General features: G+C 37.9%; 1 protein-coding gene across 1 annotated transcript; it reads left to right on the top strand.

Moving 5' to 3' along the window:
- Nucleotides 1-42: 42 nt before the first annotated feature.
- Nucleotides 43-17,115, top strand: LOC102693279 (cullin-5). The gene is made up of 19 exons (XM_006627817.3): nucleotides 43-336; nucleotides 3,647-3,756; nucleotides 4,001-4,100; nucleotides 4,296-4,472; nucleotides 4,778-4,919; nucleotides 5,285-5,430; nucleotides 6,011-6,091; nucleotides 6,471-6,564; nucleotides 6,973-7,103; nucleotides 7,616-7,723; nucleotides 8,032-8,096; nucleotides 8,718-8,850; nucleotides 9,290-9,421; nucleotides 9,946-10,069; nucleotides 10,253-10,428; nucleotides 12,353-12,514; nucleotides 12,889-13,007; nucleotides 13,515-13,638; nucleotides 14,393-17,115. The coding sequence occupies exons 1-19, from the start codon at nucleotides 313-315 to the stop codon at nucleotides 14,585-14,587; spliced, it is 2,343 nt and encodes a 780-aa protein (XP_006627880.1). The 5' UTR covers nucleotides 43-312; the 3' UTR covers nucleotides 14,588-17,115.
- Nucleotides 17,116-19,210: the final 2,095 nt, after the last annotated feature.

The raw sequence follows: 19,210 nt of genomic DNA, 5'->3' as shown, positions 1-19,210 counted from the left end.
TTCGGCGAAGCTAAGTTTAGCATCCACTCAAATACATGACACGGTTCCAGTGAGTTGCGTTCGTGTTTTGAAGGCCAATGATTAAAAAAGGGATTGCAAATAACAATTGAATGCGTTCCACTACACCACATAATCAGTGCCCGATAACGAACTTAATATGGAATAGTATAAACTGTAATTTATAAAGGGACTATTTATATTTTAAAAACTTTGCCGACTGTATCTCAACATTACTCCATCTCTCAGGACCCCTTGGTAACTAAAGCCTTCGGAAATCTCGCGAGGCTGCGCGAGGGGATAAGTTGAGGGAACATGGCGACGTCTAATTTGCTAAAGGTAGGTGGCACTTCATTTTAATAATGATAGTATTTTGTGTAAGTAACGCTAATTCGTGATCGACTGTCTGCATTTTAAAACGCGGCTCTTTACAAAGACGGAGCGTTTGGGGGCAAGGTTAGAATACTACGTGTGTGCATATTAATAGAAAAGGGAGACAAAGCTATCTTTGGTGGTAAATATTATTGGCACTGGGTGGCTGATGTTCAAACTTACTTTCAGGATATGGGCCTTTTTAATTATACTAAAACAATAAAGATTTGTTATTTCTAAGTTTATTTTTATTTTTAGATATAATATACACCCTGACTGTTGTAAAATAACCAGCTAGCTGTGGTTGCCCGGATTTCTGTACGTGTTGTCAGTCTCACCAGGAATTCCGAGTTAAAATTAAAACAGTCGAAGCTTTGAGAGTGTTTTAAAGAGACACTGGATGTATCGGATACGAGTGGGGAAGTTCTATTTTATTAAAGGAGATTTCAGCTTACATAGCCTGTGAGCTTGTAGCTGGGCTACACGATGTACGCCATGCAATACAGAAATCCTAATAAATCATTCCCTGCTCTCAAACATCATGAGGATACCGGTGAGTGTTGAAGTGTGTATCGGGTCTTGTCTAATTTGAGACAGTTCGTATGACCACATATTTTTATTCTATGTTATAGATGTCAGAGCTCCTTAGTTTAATATTAAAGACTGAGATGCGTGATGTCATCTTTCCACGAAATTGTGAAGAATACATCGTATGCCGGGAAATTATGTAATAAAAATAACATTACCCAGTAGATTGTCTGAATGTAAATCCCACTGTGACAGTCGTTGAGGCATTAATGTTCAGTGTTAAAAGCTGCACTAGGCGAGGTGTGGGCACTAGACAAGCATCATGAGAGCTCGCCCAAATCTCTGCCGTTTCTCCTGCATTATTTTCAGCCACAATCTGGATTAAAAGCGCATACTTAAATAACTGTCAGCTGCGATTGACAAGGTTTGTTGTCTGTTATCTTATCCTTTGCTCTACCTTATTTTGACTTATCTTCCTAACATTAAGAGGAGAATGCAGAGTTTTTGCCAAACTTGTTCAGAACTGCAGCTTTTTGGGGGAAAAAATAATATCTAATATATAATGTAGGTTCATGTTCCGCAGTGGCATGCCATATAATGTCTAATACAGAGTTGAATAAACCCTGGTCTTGATGACTCACCCACCCGCTGGTTTGTGTTCCAGTTGAGGTCTTTCTTACATAATTAAGTCCTTAATTGACCTAATGGGATTAGTTTGAACTCTTTAATTGTTTTCTGTTACTTATATTCTGGAAGTTGCCTATTGTGTATGGCTAAGTATGGATCCCCACAGGAATTAGTAAAGAGAGGAATCTTTGCAAACTATCTCTCTCCTTGCAGCTCCAGGTCAGTGATGTGCATTCCTTATTTTCCAGTGCCATTTTTTAATGCATTCCAATTCAGGCCTAGTTAAAGCAGTTGCATAATGAAATCATACATTTATCATAGATGAAAGGTTTGGTATGGATTTAAAGTGTAATGCAAGCAAATTGGCACTACATCTTGCCTGTCGATGTGCAGCTCAAGTGAAGAAATCTGGGTTTTAGAAGAAGTTCTCCAGGCTTCAAGATAATTGAAAACACAGATCTTAAACATGTTTAAAATAGCACACTGTGACCCATGTAGTTATTTTATTTTTTAAACAGAAAAGTTGTGAGGTGTGATTGCATGCATTACCCTAGTCATCCGTAAAAAGATTAAATGGTTTGTCAAGGTTGATTGGGTCAATCACTTTTTGTTTTAAAAAAAGGATGTAAGCACTTATTTTTATCTTTGATTCCTGAAGTGTCTCTTCTCATCATAATTTTTTCAGTTGCCTGTTAAATTCTCCCTCCGTGCCAAGTACTTAACATTCAGCTGTACCCTCACTCCCCATGTTTCAGTTTGCTCTTCTAAATTGTATCCATTTGGAAAGCTGCCATTTCATCCCAGAGATACAGCTATAAAAATGCCTTTAGTTCCAGTTCTCCCTGAAATCATTTCTGTCCAGGTCACCTGTTGTGTATATCAGTGGAGAGAGTGCAGGGAACACTGAGATTTCTGAATACTGAAAGTTTCCTCCTTTTCCGGTGTGACTTGATTTTGAAGATGCAGTGTTAAGTGCCTCATTTCTGAAATTGGCTGAGTACAATGAGGATAAGGTTTAAGCATAATGCATTACAGAATTAAGCTGAGATTAAAATGGAAATGCAACTTTTTAAAAACTTTTAACAATGTATTATACAGCATAGAATTGTTGTGGGGGTGCATTCATGGTAATTCTCAGTGTGGTGCTGCAAATCATCATTTATTCCTCAAAGGCCTGTACCATAAGTACTGTACATATCCCTAAAGGGGAAGATGAACACCATTATTCAGACCAGTTGTCAGATCTACAACTAAATCACCCTTCTTAAATCAATCCATAGTATGTGCTGATACCCTAATCACTGTGCTGTTCAGTGCACGTGATAATTTTGTTTTTATCTGCAGGCCTGTGAGTAGTAAGTTACATAAACACCCAACTTTAATACCAAGCGAGCAGAAGGGATTATTTGAAGTTGACTACTGATGGTAATTACTTCAACCGAGTAGAGGCTGTAAATTCCAGACTTCAAAAGAGACAAGGCAGTGATCCCTTTAGGTATTGATCTTAAAATAACCATGAACATTAAAATTATAACCTCAAAAGCAACACTCTAGAAGAATGTTTGCAGTGTCTTATCGGATGCACAGCTTTGCTCCAGAGAGACAGTCAGTCGGAAAAGAGAGATTTTACGAGAGCCTGTTTTGCTTTACATGTGAGAAGAGAGGCAGGAGACTGGAGAGCATTGTGCAGCCAAAACATCCTCAAACAGTGGAGTGTACAAATATTTGAATATGGTCATTTGGTGAATTTGAAAATAATTTACAAAAGATGTTCAGTACCCATAGACTGCAGCATGTGGCTTTTGATTCTTTTTAAATGAAGCGAGATGGTATTTTCCCAGGTCCTTTCCTTCAAAAAAGTGGTATCGAACTGAATAAGCAGGCATTGGCATCTGCAAAGAAAACTGAAGTGACAGTGAACCGTAAAATTTGGATTGGCTGAAATGCCTAGACTAAGTAAAGACAATTAAGGTCATTTTCATATAGTTTCCGGGTCAAACAATGAGATATTGGCATTGTTCAGGCACTGTTTGTTTAAATTGAATAAAAAGCTTCAGAATTACCTCTCTGCTAATCTTCACTCCTTCTCATTTCATTCTCTGTCTTTTAATTGTCTGCTCAGAACAAAGGCTCCCTCCAGTTTGAGGACAAATGGGATTTGATGCGCCCCATTGTTCTTAAACTACTACGCCAGGAATCTGTCACAAAACAGCAATGGTTCGATTTGTTTTCGTAAGTAGTCACCTCTTTATCTCTTCTGTTAGAGCTAGAACGTAACATGTCATTGTTTGACGTGCTATCTAGGATGCCAGTGGGAAGAATTTAAACCTTTGAAGGTTGTCAAAATATCTGAAAGTGAAAAGATGGATCAAATCACAAATATTAAGATTTTCAAAGCAGGGGTGTTTGACCATTGAGCATTAATATTTCAGAAATGTCAGCTCGACTTACCTTTTTGTTTCCAATGCTTCTGTAGAGACGTTCACGCAGTTTGCCTCTGGGATGATAAAGGTCCAGCAAAGATCCACCAGGCTTTGAAAGAAGATATCTTAGACTTTATCAAGCAAGCCCAGGCGGTAAGTTGTCCTGCGTTTCCAAAGATCGTAATGGCATGTGGGGTTAGATTTTTTTCCGTAAATTCAGCTATTCACTGCTGTGAGTTGAAACAAAATATTTAGATTCTGTTTCAGTGGAGGGTTTGAATCAATCAGCTTCTACTGCTCATGTCTTGAGCCGAGCAAAGTGATCTTCTATCTTTCCTGCCCACGCAGAGAGTGTTGAGCCACCAAGATGACACCGCCCTGCTCAAGGCCTACATCGTGGAGTGGCGCAAGTTCTTCACTCAGTGTGACATTCTCCCTAAGCCGTTCTGCCAGCTGGAGATCACGCTGATGGGAAAACAGGGCAGTAACAAGAAATCCAACGTGGAAGACAGCATTGTGAGAAAGGTAAGGGAGGTGGCCTGGCCTTTTGTTTTCTTTCCATGATCTCCCACAGCTGGAGGGCTTCAATGAATGGTAGGGAGCAGAGGTGGGCAGGCCCTCAGACCTCTCTCTCAACTGCAGTACTTGTCCTAGGCCTACTGCGCCTGAAGCCTACCTAATTATGTGGCCAATACTGACATCATATTCTAATTCTTAAAGAATAATACGTAATTCATATCCACAGTACAGTATAAGTACAGTCTTTGGCATGTTTGTTTCTTTCCCTCCTCTTTAACTCGATCCTGCTTTTTTTCCCCCCTTCCCCTCAGCTCATGCTGGACACGTGGAATGAATCCATCTTCTCCAACATCAAGAACCGGCTGCAGGACAGCGCCATGAAGCTGGTGCACGCAGAGAGGCTGGGAGAGGCCTTTGACTCGCAGCTGGTCATCGGCGTCAGGGAGTCCTACGGTGAGGTGGAGAGGAGGGCGAACTGCTTGGTGAAGAAGGTCTTCTTCTGTTAATTGCTGCCAAAAGTAATAGGTGCACTGACCAGGCCATGTTGTGATGTGTACATTGCAAGAGTTTAAGAGTGTTTTCTGGCTACTTCTTCTTAAAAAAAAAAAAAGGTCTTATTCAGATTTTGACTTTGAAGTTTCCCTCGACCAGTTTTTACATATCTAGCAAAGCGTTGCATGATTCTGTGAGATGACAACCTGTTTTTTCTGTTTCGCTGACCCAGGCAATGTAGATTTCTTTCTGGCACCCCTTTTTTAATAATTGCTATTTAGCTGTTCATGAACTCAAGGTTGCAATGCTTTTGTCCTTTTCCCCAGTGAATTTGTGTTCCAACCCAGAAGACAAACTCCAGATCTACAGAGATAATTTTGAAAAAGCCTACCTGGATTCCACTGAGCGGTTTTACCGCACCCAGGCACCTTCCTATCTGCAGCAGAATGGTGTACAAAATTATATGAAATATGTAAGTTGACCTTAAGTAACGCCTTTCTGTTTGTCACAACTCAAGTGGGGTACTGAAGAGGGAAATGACGTTTTAACTCATGTTCTGGGATTCCTGAGTGGCTCAAACAAGAGAGGATCTCGCTCATAAGTGCTGACCTTGCAACTGCCTCTTTAAGGTCAGGTCAGTTTTGCAAGTCGGAGTTTGGCTCTTATAACTAGTTTGTAGCATTAGTCCCCTAACTGGCTCGGCACTGCCATGAGCGTATTTGGGAATAACCAGTTTCCCGGGGAACTGTGACTCATGGGATTTCCCAGCATGGTGACATCAGTGAGGGACGCACCAGTCCTCTAGTCAGTGCGGAACCTACTGTATGTCCCTGCAGAGCTCGGCTCTGGGACAATGGCTTGGGGGGGTGCGGGGGTCTGAAGACCCTGGCCACACTTCTCGATCCTTCCTGTGTGATTGCCGCCAAAAAACAATAGACGATCCCAAAACGGGTGGGTGTATAATAACAATAAGAGTCAATTGCAAATCGAAAGTAAAGCGTGAGAATGCTCCCACAGCTCTCTTACTGATTCTCATCGGTATTATCAAACAGGCAGACGCTAAATTAAGGGAAGAGGAGAAACGTGCCCTTCGTTATTTAGAGACGAGGCGTGAATGTAACTCTGTGCAGGCAGTAAGTATTGTTGCTTTCATGGGTTTTGCGTGTCTAAAGAAAATCTGAACTGTATTTAGTGTGATAAAGTTCATTGATAGAGATAAATACTGTAATATTTAGTCACCCTTAAGGAATTCTAATTAACATTACAAAGCTATGCATTTTTAACAGATATTTAGCCTTTTCAATTTGCACCTGTATAGTTATATAAAGATTATGCAAGGTGACTCCTATCACTCCTTTTAAGGTATAGTGTATAATGTTCTTTTTTATTCCTTCATAAATCCTAATTCAGTATTTATTTTGTCAAGTTATTTTTCTTTCACAAAAGTTTTGCATCAGAATAAAAGTGATAAAAATGGAAGGAAGGATTAAATTTTTATTTCTTGTTTTGCAGCTTATGGAATGTTGTGTGAATGCTCTGGTAACGTCTTTTAAAGAGACAATCTTAGCAGAATGTCAAGACATGATTAAACAAAATGAAACTGAGAGTGAGTACAGAACATAGGGTACTAACTGCTTTCTGTGCCGTTTTCTAATGTAATTACTGTGTTAATACTTTTTTAAACTTTCCTCCCTGCATAGGGAGTAATTACTTACTGAAATTGGTTTTCAAGGATTCTAATATTTTACAAGTGTCATTTAAAAAAAAATCTGTTATTTTATACTTAAGTGTGCTCAGTGTTTAACATGAAGAAGGCTAATGTAACTTCAGATCTATCTGAAAGTAAGAATTATTAACAAAGCTATCAGAATAAATATACTTGTATGTTTTTAAATGCTCACAAACCTATTATTCTCATGTGCATTCATATACAGAAAGTAAAACATCTACAGCAATCACCTTTCCAATGTGCATGTTTTGCTCAGCCTGAACGGTTTGTTCCCTCTTTCACTAGAACTTCATCTCATGTTTTCACTGATGGACAAGGTTCCTAATGGCATTGAGCCCATGCTGAAAGATTTAGAGGAGCACATAATTCATGCTGGTTTAGCAGACATGGTAGCTGCCGCAGAAACTATAACTACTGTAAGTAAGATAATTGCTGTAAACCTCATTTTCCCTAGATGTTTAAAACCTCAGTCATATACAATATACATATAAATCGTGTATATATATATAAAAGTAACTTAGAGCAGTCACTATTAAGAATTTTATCCTATGCAGAAAAATAGTTTATTTTCTTATAAATCTCCAGTTGGTCCTCTGCATTGCAGTCAGAAAGGTAGATTGGGACGGTACCAATAGATGCAGAAATTAAGGATTCTGGAGTGTGAGTTCTAGGCATTTCTTCACCAGGGGTGTAAAGGTTGTTCTGAAAGAGACAGACGATTGCAGTGGACTGCAGAATGTTAGCCATTTGGAATATTTGCATGACATCTGACAAATTGTAGTGTTTTACAAAGCAGAGGCAAGGGCCTTTGGTGTGCAAGGGCTTAAGGTTAGCATGATGTGCCATGCTTGTGCTAATAATAAATGTGATATGCTGCAGAGGAGGAATGCTTTATTGACATTCTTTTTCCTTTTCTGTGTTTGCAAAGGATTCTGAGAAATATGTAGAGCAGCTCCTTACTTTATTTAATCGATTCAGTAAATTAGTTAAAGAGGCTTTTCAAGATGATCCTCGATTTCTGACTGCCAGAGACAAAGTAAGTATTTATTTCCTATTCTCTGTGAATGTTGACAATTTCCATGTTGCCTTTTCTAAGAAATTCGGTATCGGACAATGTCTACAATTTGTTCATGAAATTTTCTGTTTATTTTAGAAGGCTGTGTTTTACATACTAATTCTCAAACTTTCTTGTTGCATGCAATATCATTTTAGAAAAAGTTGAAATCCACTTATGATAGCATCATTAATTCTGTGACTGAGGACTTTTTTGCATACAGCACTGATGAAAATCAAAACTGAAGCCTACTGTTGTCAGGCCAATTACAAATCCTTGTATTTTTTTAGGCATATAAAGCTGTAGTAAATGATGCAACGATATTTAAACTTGAACTCCCACTGAAGCAGAAAGGGTAAGATTCCTAATTTGATTTATGTAGTTGTAGATATGTGGAAGTCCTTAAATTGGTATTTTAATCACATAAATCTAGTAGAATCTTAAAAAACCTGAGAACAAGTACAGGGAGAACAGGTTAGAACTGATTTTGTATGGATCTTTACATCTCATTTGGACATTTGCAAATGTGTAATATTACACATTTTTCAGCTGTTTTTTGTTTCTTCAAAAATGCATATGAATTAATAAGGGTATTTAATGATAATTCCTGCAGAAGTCCTTTGAGAAATCCTTTACAAAGAAAATTAAATGAATTTAATTACTGACCGGCAGTTTCTTAGGGTGTTGAAGAACTGATCTTTAAAATGCCTTCCGAAAGGCTTGTGATGAATGTTCCAATTTCTGTCAAGGTTGTTCATAACGCTGTACAATTTTACTACACTGGCATACGACAGTGAGCTACTGTATGGAGTAGGAGCCTCAGACATGTGAAAAAATACTCTATTCCTCAACAAGCAACATACCCATTAGGCATGATGGTTCAAACTATTTGTTTCATTGCTGCTACAGTAGAAATGTGCTACTTGGGTTATAATGGAGTGATGGCTGACGCACTGTGTGTTTTCTTCCAATGTAGAGTGGGCCTGAAAACCCAGCCCGAGTCCAAGTGTCCTGAGCTGCTTGCTAACTACTGTGACATGCTCTTAAGAAAAACACCACTAAGTAAAAAACTTACGTCAGAAGAAATAGAGGCCAAATTAAAAGAAGTGGTATGTATGCATCCTTTCATGGTTGTGAGAGTGCCTAATAAGTAGTTCTCTGAATTTATTTTCAGTGTATTTTACAATGTTAAAGGGCACCTAACACCATTAAATCCTATATTTTATCTTATATTAACCCCTAGGCATGACTTTTTTGATTGTGTCAGGCAGGTAGCACTGAAAAACAGTCATGTAAGCAATGTTCTGAACCATTATGAAGTTTAAAGTAGTCATCAGTAAAAGAGTAAATCTCCGTAGTGTTCCAACTATTGTGTTCTTTATATTTCTTTGCACCAGTTCATTTATGTAATTTCCATGTCGTTTGTAGTAAGGATCCAAAGCCATGTGTGTGCACTCCTCTTTTTTTGGAAAAACGTTTCTTATTGAAGCTTAGAGGTTGTGATTTTTTTTTCTTGACTCTCTCTCTCTCTCTCTCTCTCTCTCTCAGTTACTGGTGCTGAAATATGTACAAAATAAAGATGTCTTCATGAGGTATCACAAGGCCCATTTGACACGTCGTTTGATCCTGGATATTTCAGCTGACAGTGAGATAGAAGAAAACATGGTGGAGTGGCTCAGGGTGAGGAACATTAGATAAGCTTCTTCATTCTTCCTTTTAATTTTGCTCCTGTGTACCCATTATAGTCCACAGCTGTAAGATATACATTGTGCGTTGTAATAATGGTATATGATATTAATGCACCTGTGTATAAATGTAATTATGCAGTAAGTGCAATAACTCTTTAGAGACAGTATCTTACAATGTGTAAGAGGTGGTAGCACAACTGTACTGTACAGTAACAGTCAAATACAGAAAATGTAATAGTAATGTACCAGTTCAGCAGGTTTACTCAAAGATTACTGCTAATGAGTCTCCAAACTGAAATATTTTTAAGTATTGTTTAAAAAAAACATTTGCAAAAGATAAATCTGCTGAATTCATTGTTGTTGTTTTTTTATTTCTACTGCTTGAAAAGCTCTGAATGACTTACTGGTAAAAAGTGCATGTTATGTTGACAATTGCAAACCCTGGTCTTGTCTTTTTTCATTTCAAATGTGGCTCATCATTGTGTTGTACACCCATCTGCTGTTCTCTCTGGACAGGAAGTGGGCATGCCTGCAGATTATGTGAACAAGTTGGCCAGGATGTTTCAGGACATCAAAGTTTCTGAAGATCTAAACCAGGCTTTCAAAGAAATGCATAAACACAACAAGCTGGCCTTGCCAGGTAACGTTTTGCTGTACAGTTCTCCAATTTTGTAGCATCATGTAATAATAAACAAGCACAATGCTAAATTTGTCAGATATTTTTAAATATACAGTTTGTTATGGTTCAATAGAGGAAAGCATAGTGACTTATTTTCAGGAAGTGCAATGCTGATCTGTCACAATCTGTTTTGCTGTGGTGCAGCTGACTCCGTGAACATTAAAATCCTGAACGCGGGTGCCTGGTCGCGGAGTTCAGAGAAGGTTTTTGTGTCGCTGCCCACCGAACTTGAGGACCTCATCCCAGAAGTGGAAGAGTTCTACAAGAAGAACCACAGTGGCAGGAAATTGCACTGGCATCACCTCATGTCGAACGGAATTGTGAGTAATGCACCTCCTGTTTGCTGGCCTCTCGGAGCTGGGACTTCACAATAATAATAGCGCTTTTCTGGACACTCCACTCAAAGCGCTTTACAGGTAATGGGGACTCCCCTCCACCACCACCAATGTGCAGCATCCACCTGGATGATGTGACGGCAGCCATAGTGCGCCAGAACGCTCACCACACATCAGCTATCAGTGGGGAGGAGAGCAGAGTAATGAAGCCAATTCATAGAGGGGGATTATTAGGAGGCCATGATTAGTAAGGGCCAATGGGAAATTTGGCCAGGACGCCGGGGTTACACCCCTACTCTTTTCGAGAAACGCCCTGGGATTTTTAATGACCAGAGAGAGTCAGGACCTCGGATTTAAGTCTCATCCAAAGGACGGCGCCTGTTTACAGTATAGTGTCCCCCTCACCATACTGGGGCATTAGGACCCAACATGGACCGCAGGGTGAGCGCCCCCTGCTGGCCTCACTAACACCTCTTCCAGCAGCAACCTTAGTTTTTTTTTTCTTCCCAGGAGGTCTCCCATCCAGGTACTGACCAGGCTCACACCTGCTTAGCTTTTCTTATTGAAGCTTAGAGGTTGTGTTTTTTTTCTTGACTCTCTCTCAGTTACTGGTGCTGAAATATGTACAAAATAAAGATGTCTTCATGAGGTATCACAAGGCCCATTTGACACGTCGTTTGATCCTGGATATTTCAGGATATCCAGGAGCAACTCACAACAGGCAACAGTGGGTTGCCTGTTGTGAGTTGCAGGGTGATATGGCTGCTGGCTAAATAGCTGGGGAGCAAATGAGGAGTTGCCACGCGAAATATTTAGCCATATTTAGTCTGTCTCTGAGGCAACACAGCAGGCAATTTTAGTGGTGTAATGGGTAACAGTGATGCCTCACAACTGTAAAGTACTGGGTTTGATTCCAGCTTTTTGGAACCCCTGTTGAATGCAGTTATTGGCAATATTTGGGTGTTTTTTTGCTGGGTGCTCAGGTTTTCTCCCTCCTTCCAAGTTTCCCAGACTTTCTGCATCATCCTTTTCTGCAGGGGGGGGCAGGAGAGGGATTCCATAATGACCAGTATTGGTTCTGTGACTAAAACAAACACCAGCTCCGTCTTCTCCCTGTTGTATTCGTATCAGGAGTGAAAGTCATGGGTGATGCTGTAGTTTAGGGCATCGGGTGAAAGGTGACCTCTGTCCCAGTCGGTTTAATTGCCCGATACACCCTGATGTCATGTCTGTGGAATTCAGCTTTGTTGCCATCCTGCTCTGCCTGTCTGCCCTGGCCTACATGGACAGGACAAAGCTTGTTCACTCTCCTTGCTTTTTTTATCCAAGTGAACATGGAGACCTGGAAAGTAACAGCACCAATTGGAGATTAATGGTTGCTGTTGTGAAACAAATATATTTTATATTAAGTTAAACACTAGTTTTTATAACCATCACTGCCAGTAGATTTCCACCAAAACCATCAAACTTGGACAAGTCTTCTACACTCACTGACTTTCATCAGGTCGGTCTGTAAAAAATGTTGATTGATCTCTTACTGAGGTATGGTCTCCACTACTGAGGTGGTGTTCTCTTGATATGCAGGTATATTAGTTCCTTTCTGTTTTTTTTTATTAGACTTGACTTATAAGAGGTTAAACACCTCATTACCCATGCCTAATCAGCTTGCTTACTAATGAGGTGATTTATTGCCTATGATACAAAAACGCTCAAGTATATCGCAGTCTCTTTCGAAATACAAACATGAGTCAACAATATTTAATTACTGTCCAATATTTGTATACTTTATTTTAAATGCATGCGGAGTGAGATGTGTTTCTTTGATGGTCTGATGATGTGTTTGTTTGCTGATTTTAAGTGTGTGGTCTGAAAAAGTATCAGTGCCCGTGATGTGTTGTCTTTTCTGCAGATCACGTTTAAGAATGAAGTTGGACAGTATGACTTAGAAGTTACGACCTTTCAGCTGGCTGTACTCTTTGCCTGGAACCAAAGACCAAGAGAAAAAATTAGTTTTGAAAATTTAAAATTGGCAACTGAGCTTCCTGACGCAGAGCTTCGACGAACTCTATGGGTAAGCTGTAGCCTTTCGGGGAAAATGAAGTTTTTTTGGGCAGCAAAGGTTTCAGTATCTGTCTTCATTTCATCAGCACAGGAGTGATCCTGGAGAGTCATAATCGGGTATAGCTGCTGCCAATTCCCACACAGAGCTGAGCTGTGAATATTCTCAGTTGACAGTGCCTTTTCACAGTCTAATTCTGCATAACATTGATTTATTTTTAGTAGTATTTGTGGAAGTATTTTTTTCAGAGCTTTTTATGATAGTATTTGCCTTTTCATTCTTTGTAATACTGTATATTATTCAAGGAATCTGTTTTATTCTGTTTTACTGCTTTCTGCTCAGTTCTTCATATGGTTAGTAAATGTCTGTAATCCTTACCCCCCCAGTCTCTTGTAGCTTTTCCAAAGCTGAAGCGGCAGGTGTTAACATACGAACCTCAAGTCAATTCTCCCAAAGACTTCACAGAAGGCACCCTCTTCTACGTGAACCAGGAGTTTTCTTTAATGTGAGCATTGTGCCATTTTGATTATTATAATCAAATCACAACAAAAAGCATAATTTCAAATATAATATAAAAAAGATAGTTGTTGTACTCTTGTTCTTGACGTCAGATTCTTTCTTTTAAAAATCAACATGGTGTAATGTAAGGGACATATATTAGCTGTCTCCGGGAAATGTTGACATGTTGAGGGGTGTTTATATATACATCAGGTATTGCTAAGGGAATAATTTTCCATGTTGGCGTAGTGGTACTGTAAGGCTGAATAGCAAACGTACTTGCCAGGGACAGGACTATGAGTTTAAAAATTGCTTTGCAAAATACGAAAAAACTATGTGACTTAGGATGTTAAAGATGTATTCATTTCTTTGAACAAAAATAATTTAAAGGATAAGAGGGATAATTAAAATGTTAGGAATTACTTGCATTGCTGCTAACCAGTGTTAAGGGTTTCAAATGGTCGGGTCATTTATGAACATAAGTCTGAACCTTATATATTGTGTTTCCTTTTAGAAAAAACGGAAAGGTTCAAAAGAGAGGCAAGATCAATCTCATTGGCAGACTGCAGCTCACAACAGAGAGGATGAGAGAGGAGGAAAATGAAGGCATTGTCCAGCTTAGAATATTGAGAACTCAGGTGTGTGCATTCCGGTGGACAGTGGCTGTAATGGGTGACATGAGTAAACTTTCCCACATAAAAAAATGTTTAGATGCATTTAATGAGAGGTGCAGTTTTTAAGAAAAAATAAAACCAAACTGGAATACAATTTTTTTAAAGCAAATGTCACATTACTTATCTTGACCTGGGCTCAAGGTTTACTTGAGTTTTGATGAACTGATGGATCTTTCTGTATTTGCAATAAGAAAGCAAGTGACACTTGAACAAGAAAACAAGCGACATATTCGGAATCTACATTTGTTATAAAAATAACATTATTGTTCACTTGGGGGCTATTTTAGAATTTTCCAGTTATGTAAAACAAATTACTATAGCAATAACCTAATGAATTTGTCTTGGATATTATGTTTTTTTACATTACTGATCTACTGATGGTATCCTGTGTTATACATAACATTTTGATATACATGTACAAACGTTTTACATTTTCAGAACCAAAACTGAAACATATCTGTGAATAACTTGCAAAACCACACAAACCTACTAAAACAAAGAAATCTAAAGAAACCCATTGCTCTAAATTTGAGATAACCTGCTTGTAGCGTGGATTTACACACTACATTGATGCCTTTGTTAGAAAAAAATGTAATGGTTTTATTTTCTAGCTGAAAGTATTGACTATAACTAACTAAAACTAGACAGATGTAAGTGGGCACAGGCATTTCTATTGTATGTGTAAAAGTCACACTTTTTTCCCCCCTTTTTATTCCAGGAGGCCATCATCCAAATAATGAAAATGCGTAAGAAAATCACCAATGCCCAGCTACAAACTGAACTGGTAGAAATTTTGAAAAACATGTTTTTGCCACAGAAGAAAATGATCAAAGAGCAAATTGAGTGGCTTATTGAGCACAAATATATCAAGAGAGACGAGTCAGACATTAATACCTTCATTTACATGGCGTAGCCGAGAAGGGGCAATAGAGACGGCGATGAAGACGAGGATGCCAGGTGGAAACTGCATTGGTCAGAGGCTTCTCAACAGGCTTGTGTGGAGATGGACTGGATTTCTGACTGAACGTTCAGTGACATAAATATTAAACTCCCTGCCTTACCTTAGGAAAATTAAAAAAAACAACAAAAGGACTATATTTTGCCAATTTTAGTCAGTATGCATGGTGGCATTTGCCTTCCTGTTTTTCATCTTCAGCAGCATGCTATTCTGTGGAAAGTATTGCATTCATCAAAGAGCCTGTTCTGTGCCGTTTAAACAATTATGATTTCCATCCACTGATATCCAACTGAAAGGTTGGATCACTCATATTTCTCCTTCAGACGAGCCCCCACTACTGTTAACTACAGACCCAAAAGTCAAAATGAACTGGGGAACTGATAGTAGTTTTTGAACTTAAAGAACTGTGACTGTAACTAGGATTAGCACCTTTACTTCTGGAATACTATACATACATTTACCATGGTTCTAGTTTGAAGTCCTGGTTTTGAACTTTTTTTTTGGGTACAGATGTCTAAAGATCAGTAAATGTGACCATAAAGCCTACAGGTCACGCAATACGATAATGATGGAGATGGTATCATTGGGCTTTTTCGTCTTTGCCTGGAGTGATCTTTTTTAAGTCACAATTTTCCTTTTATTGCTTTCAGTTCTCCTTATTATTACCCATCTTGCCTCCCTTTAAAGGACACAGAACACAGATCAGATGCTGATTTCAGGGAGATTTTTCATGTTTTAATAAGGTTTGTAACTGTAAGGTAATAAAAACATGATGTTAACAATCTGGTCTTCTGAGCGTGTGCAGAAAGAGGGTCTTTGTGCTTATTTAGATCCCATTTAATGTGGAAGGAGAAAAAAAATGAAAATGAAAAAAACTCTTCTGATAGCCTGGAGTGTTAAAGGTTCAGGGATTTATAGTTGGTGATTATCATCATCGGAGCAGGGCTTACTTCTTTCTTCTTTCCAGGCCCTTGAAACAAAGCCAGCTGCTTATACACGCGTAATCCATGGTGTGTTGAAAAAGGTCTCCTAAAAATCAACTTCATCCCAAGGTTCAAGATTCAAGATTGCCGTATCTTTCTAAAATTAATTGAAAATGTAATCCTTCATAAATGTCAAATGTCCTTTGAGCTTTCCCAGTATTATTCTGTATTCTTTCAAAGAACATGAGCTCTATTTGTCATCTGCACCATGTTTTCTGAAAAGGAGATCTAATTGAAGCACCTTAACTGTTAATTTTTTGTTTCATTCATGGAAAATTATTTTGGGGTGCATAATCTGCTGATAAAGCCCACAGAAAAGGTTTGAAATACGGATGACTAAAACGTGTGACTTGACTTCTTTTAAATCAAAGAAAAATCAAGGTTTCACTGCTCATTTTAATATTTTCTTTCAGTTTTATAATTGTACTTTAAAATAACCTGTAGAAAAGATCTGTAACCTTGATCTCTGAAGCATGGTATTTGCTTGCAGTAAACCATCAAGGGTTAGACTTCAGAATGTACAGGTATTGTCACAGTAAATGAAGCCGTACAATGTTTTTACATGAGTGGCATAAAAGTGTTTTTTGAGGTAATCCTACAACTCGATGGACAACAATGTGTACAGGATTGCTTACTCTTGTGTAGACCTTGTCATGCTGCACACTATGTTCTCCAGATCATTTTTAGACTTTACAGCCGTTAGATTAGAAATCCTATGTTCTTAAAAAATGAAGTCACATCCCTGTTTGTCTTGACACGCGATACCATCTTATTTTAATAATTATCGCAGCCTGTCCATGAAACTCGGGTACTTGCAACCTCTGAACATCTGCAGTATGTGGGGTTTGTAAGTGCTCACAAAGACTTTCAGGTTTGCACTGGTTTTGTCACTACCAATTTGTCAAAAAGCCCCCTTGAATGCTTCTTTTACTTTAGAACCCAATTAACAATTTGGTTAAAAGTTTGTTTTCCTTCAGAATCTGGTTTTCGTTAAGATAACGGGTGTTCCTGGTAGAGCAGACGATTTCCTAGGTATTCCGTTTGATTTTGCATCCAGAGAATACAGCCAATCCGTTTTCTCTCTTGTAAAGAGTTCCTGTTGAAAGGAGGTAATGTCGAGGATTGGTGGCTGTGTGTTGCTAGCAGACTGTTGTCAGCAGAATGGCAGGGTAGTGAGCATCAGTCACCTCTCATTCTGGCTTTTCAGCTGGTTTTGTCAAATGTTCCTAGTAACCAGTGATGTTTTCTTCAGCCTAGACAAAAACGTCTGTCTGCCTCATATAAGAATCGACTATGAATTAAGGAAGAGTGGTGATTGTTTAGTATGATAATACAAATTCTTCTATATTTTGTGTTTGTTACTTTTATTTTTTGTGTTCACATTAGCCATTAATATGGTGCTTAGAGTTTTTTTTTTGTTATATATGTATATATTTTACTCTGCATTCAATGTATTGGGCTTTTAGACAATTAAATTAAACTATTTCTGAAGATCAATAACGATACAATGTATTTTTTTACGCTTGATCCCTTTTTACTTCCATTGGTTTCTAACATCTGAAATTGTGACAGCTTTTGTGGCAGGGTGGATCTGTTCTCTATGGATATTGTCATTGCTCCATTTATAACGATGTCCATAATATTTAAGTAGTAGCTAGGGAATTTCATTACCTTTTACGTACATGAATGGTTTTGTTCATTTTCACAGTGGGGAGCTGTTCAAAGACGTTTTTGTTCCAGGATTTCTCTCAACACGTTCTCTGCACCTTGTTTTCCAGTATAAGATATACTGTACATGCATAAAGTATAGAGGAACAAAAAATTGTAACAAAAGCATATTTAATTCGAGCAAAAACTTAAAGGGGTGAATCTCTTCAATTTATATTTAACACTAAAGCATGCTGTTTTGCTGTCAGTTTTTTTTCCTGTTTTAAATTTCACTAGTGGTCTACTGTAAAGAAAAGTGTTGTATTGCGCATTGCCTGAAACATAGTGTTACATTATTGTCCTAGAATTGTGTTTTGCTTGTGTTCGTGATTGATGAACCATTAAGGAGGGAGTTCTTGACTGCCTGTAAAAACTACTTATGGATGCACAGTTCACCCTTTTATATTTCTAGAAATACAGGCATAAAAGGGGGGCACAATAGCAATAGTTTTAGAATATTTTTGCTATTAATTAACTCTAGTTATATCAAAACGTATAACACTGTCCTCATTCTGTGACAAAACAGATTGGTTTTCTATTGGTATCTATGCAAGGTATAATGCCATAAGACCATTCTGTTCTATTATAACATTATTCAGTTTGCAGTTTGTTTCACACAGAACATATCTTAACAGTGTGCAGTTTATAGTATTCTTAAATCACATTTTCTGAGAAATACCTGAATTACTGTACTTAATCCTGCAAAAGAACGATCACAAATCCTAGCTTTTGATCCAGGGAATGTCTGGACTGTATCATATATTTTTATCGATACCTAGAGCTTTTAAAATATTTTTGAACAAGAGATGGGTATTGAAAAATATGGAAGTGTAAAATTATAGGTGTATGAATGTCTTTCATATCACCATTTGATTTATATGCAGTAGCCTTATTTGTCAAATAATGTATTCCCCATTATCTTAATAAAAAAAGATTCCTCGGTTTCTTTGACGGCTGTGGGTTTAGTGAAAATAAAAGCATTTGGATTGTTGAATAGTTTTACAACTACTATACATGCACCAGCATGGTAATAAGGATGTCTGGGTTTCAATTATCCTCTTTTAAATACATCTGAACATTTTGTTTCAGAACATTTTCCTGTACATGATTTATACCTGTGTAGTTCTGAGTTTTGCTGCTGTGGGGTTTCTTGAACTTACTAAAAGGATACATGAATCTTTAAAAGCCCGATACAAGCACTCTGCCCTTGTATGTCTTGTTTGAGGTTCTGATAAATATTCAGTGTGGCATTGTAGTTTACACTAACTAAAGAGATCAGAACTGCCTGCTACACTTTTGGTGAAATCTTTTGAATTGATATTCCTAATGTAGTGTGATGTCTTCCACTTTTTAGTTTTAATGTTGACATTAAACTCTATCCCATGCAAGATTTATTGCTCCTGAGGGGATACTCCAAACAGGTTTTTTTTTCCCCAGTTATTCCACTGGATGATAGCGGTTCATTCTACCTTCACTACAATGATTTGACAGTGATTTTTTTTATGAATAAAATGTAAACATTTATGAAAATCCTTGGCCTTTACTCTTACTTTGAGATGAGATTTTGATCTAAATTCAGTTTTTTTTAATAATCTTTAAATAACATGAAATATACAAATGTGCTAAAAATCTGAATGTTATAATTGCTTTTTATCTCTGTGAAAATGTGAAAGTGGAAAATGATTTTTTTTTTCCTGAAAGCATTTTTTCTTAGTTTAACTTCACTTTGAGGTTAGACTTGATAGGAGAAACTTGATGGACTATATAAGTGTTAATAGATGAATTGACAGTTCTTAGGTACAAATTCCTTAAATTAAAATTGTAGTGTCTGTTTTTATTATCCTCACAAGTATGATAATTACAAACATTTTACATTTTTTATGTAATG

The sequence above is a fragment of the Lepisosteus oculatus genome, chromosome 5 (assembly GCF_040954835.1).
Source record: "Lepisosteus oculatus isolate fLepOcu1 chromosome 5, fLepOcu1.hap2, whole genome shotgun sequence".
Taxonomy (NCBI): Eukaryota; Metazoa; Chordata; class Actinopteri; order Semionotiformes; family Lepisosteidae; genus Lepisosteus; species Lepisosteus oculatus.
This window is presented reverse-complemented; position numbering and strand designations above follow the sequence as displayed.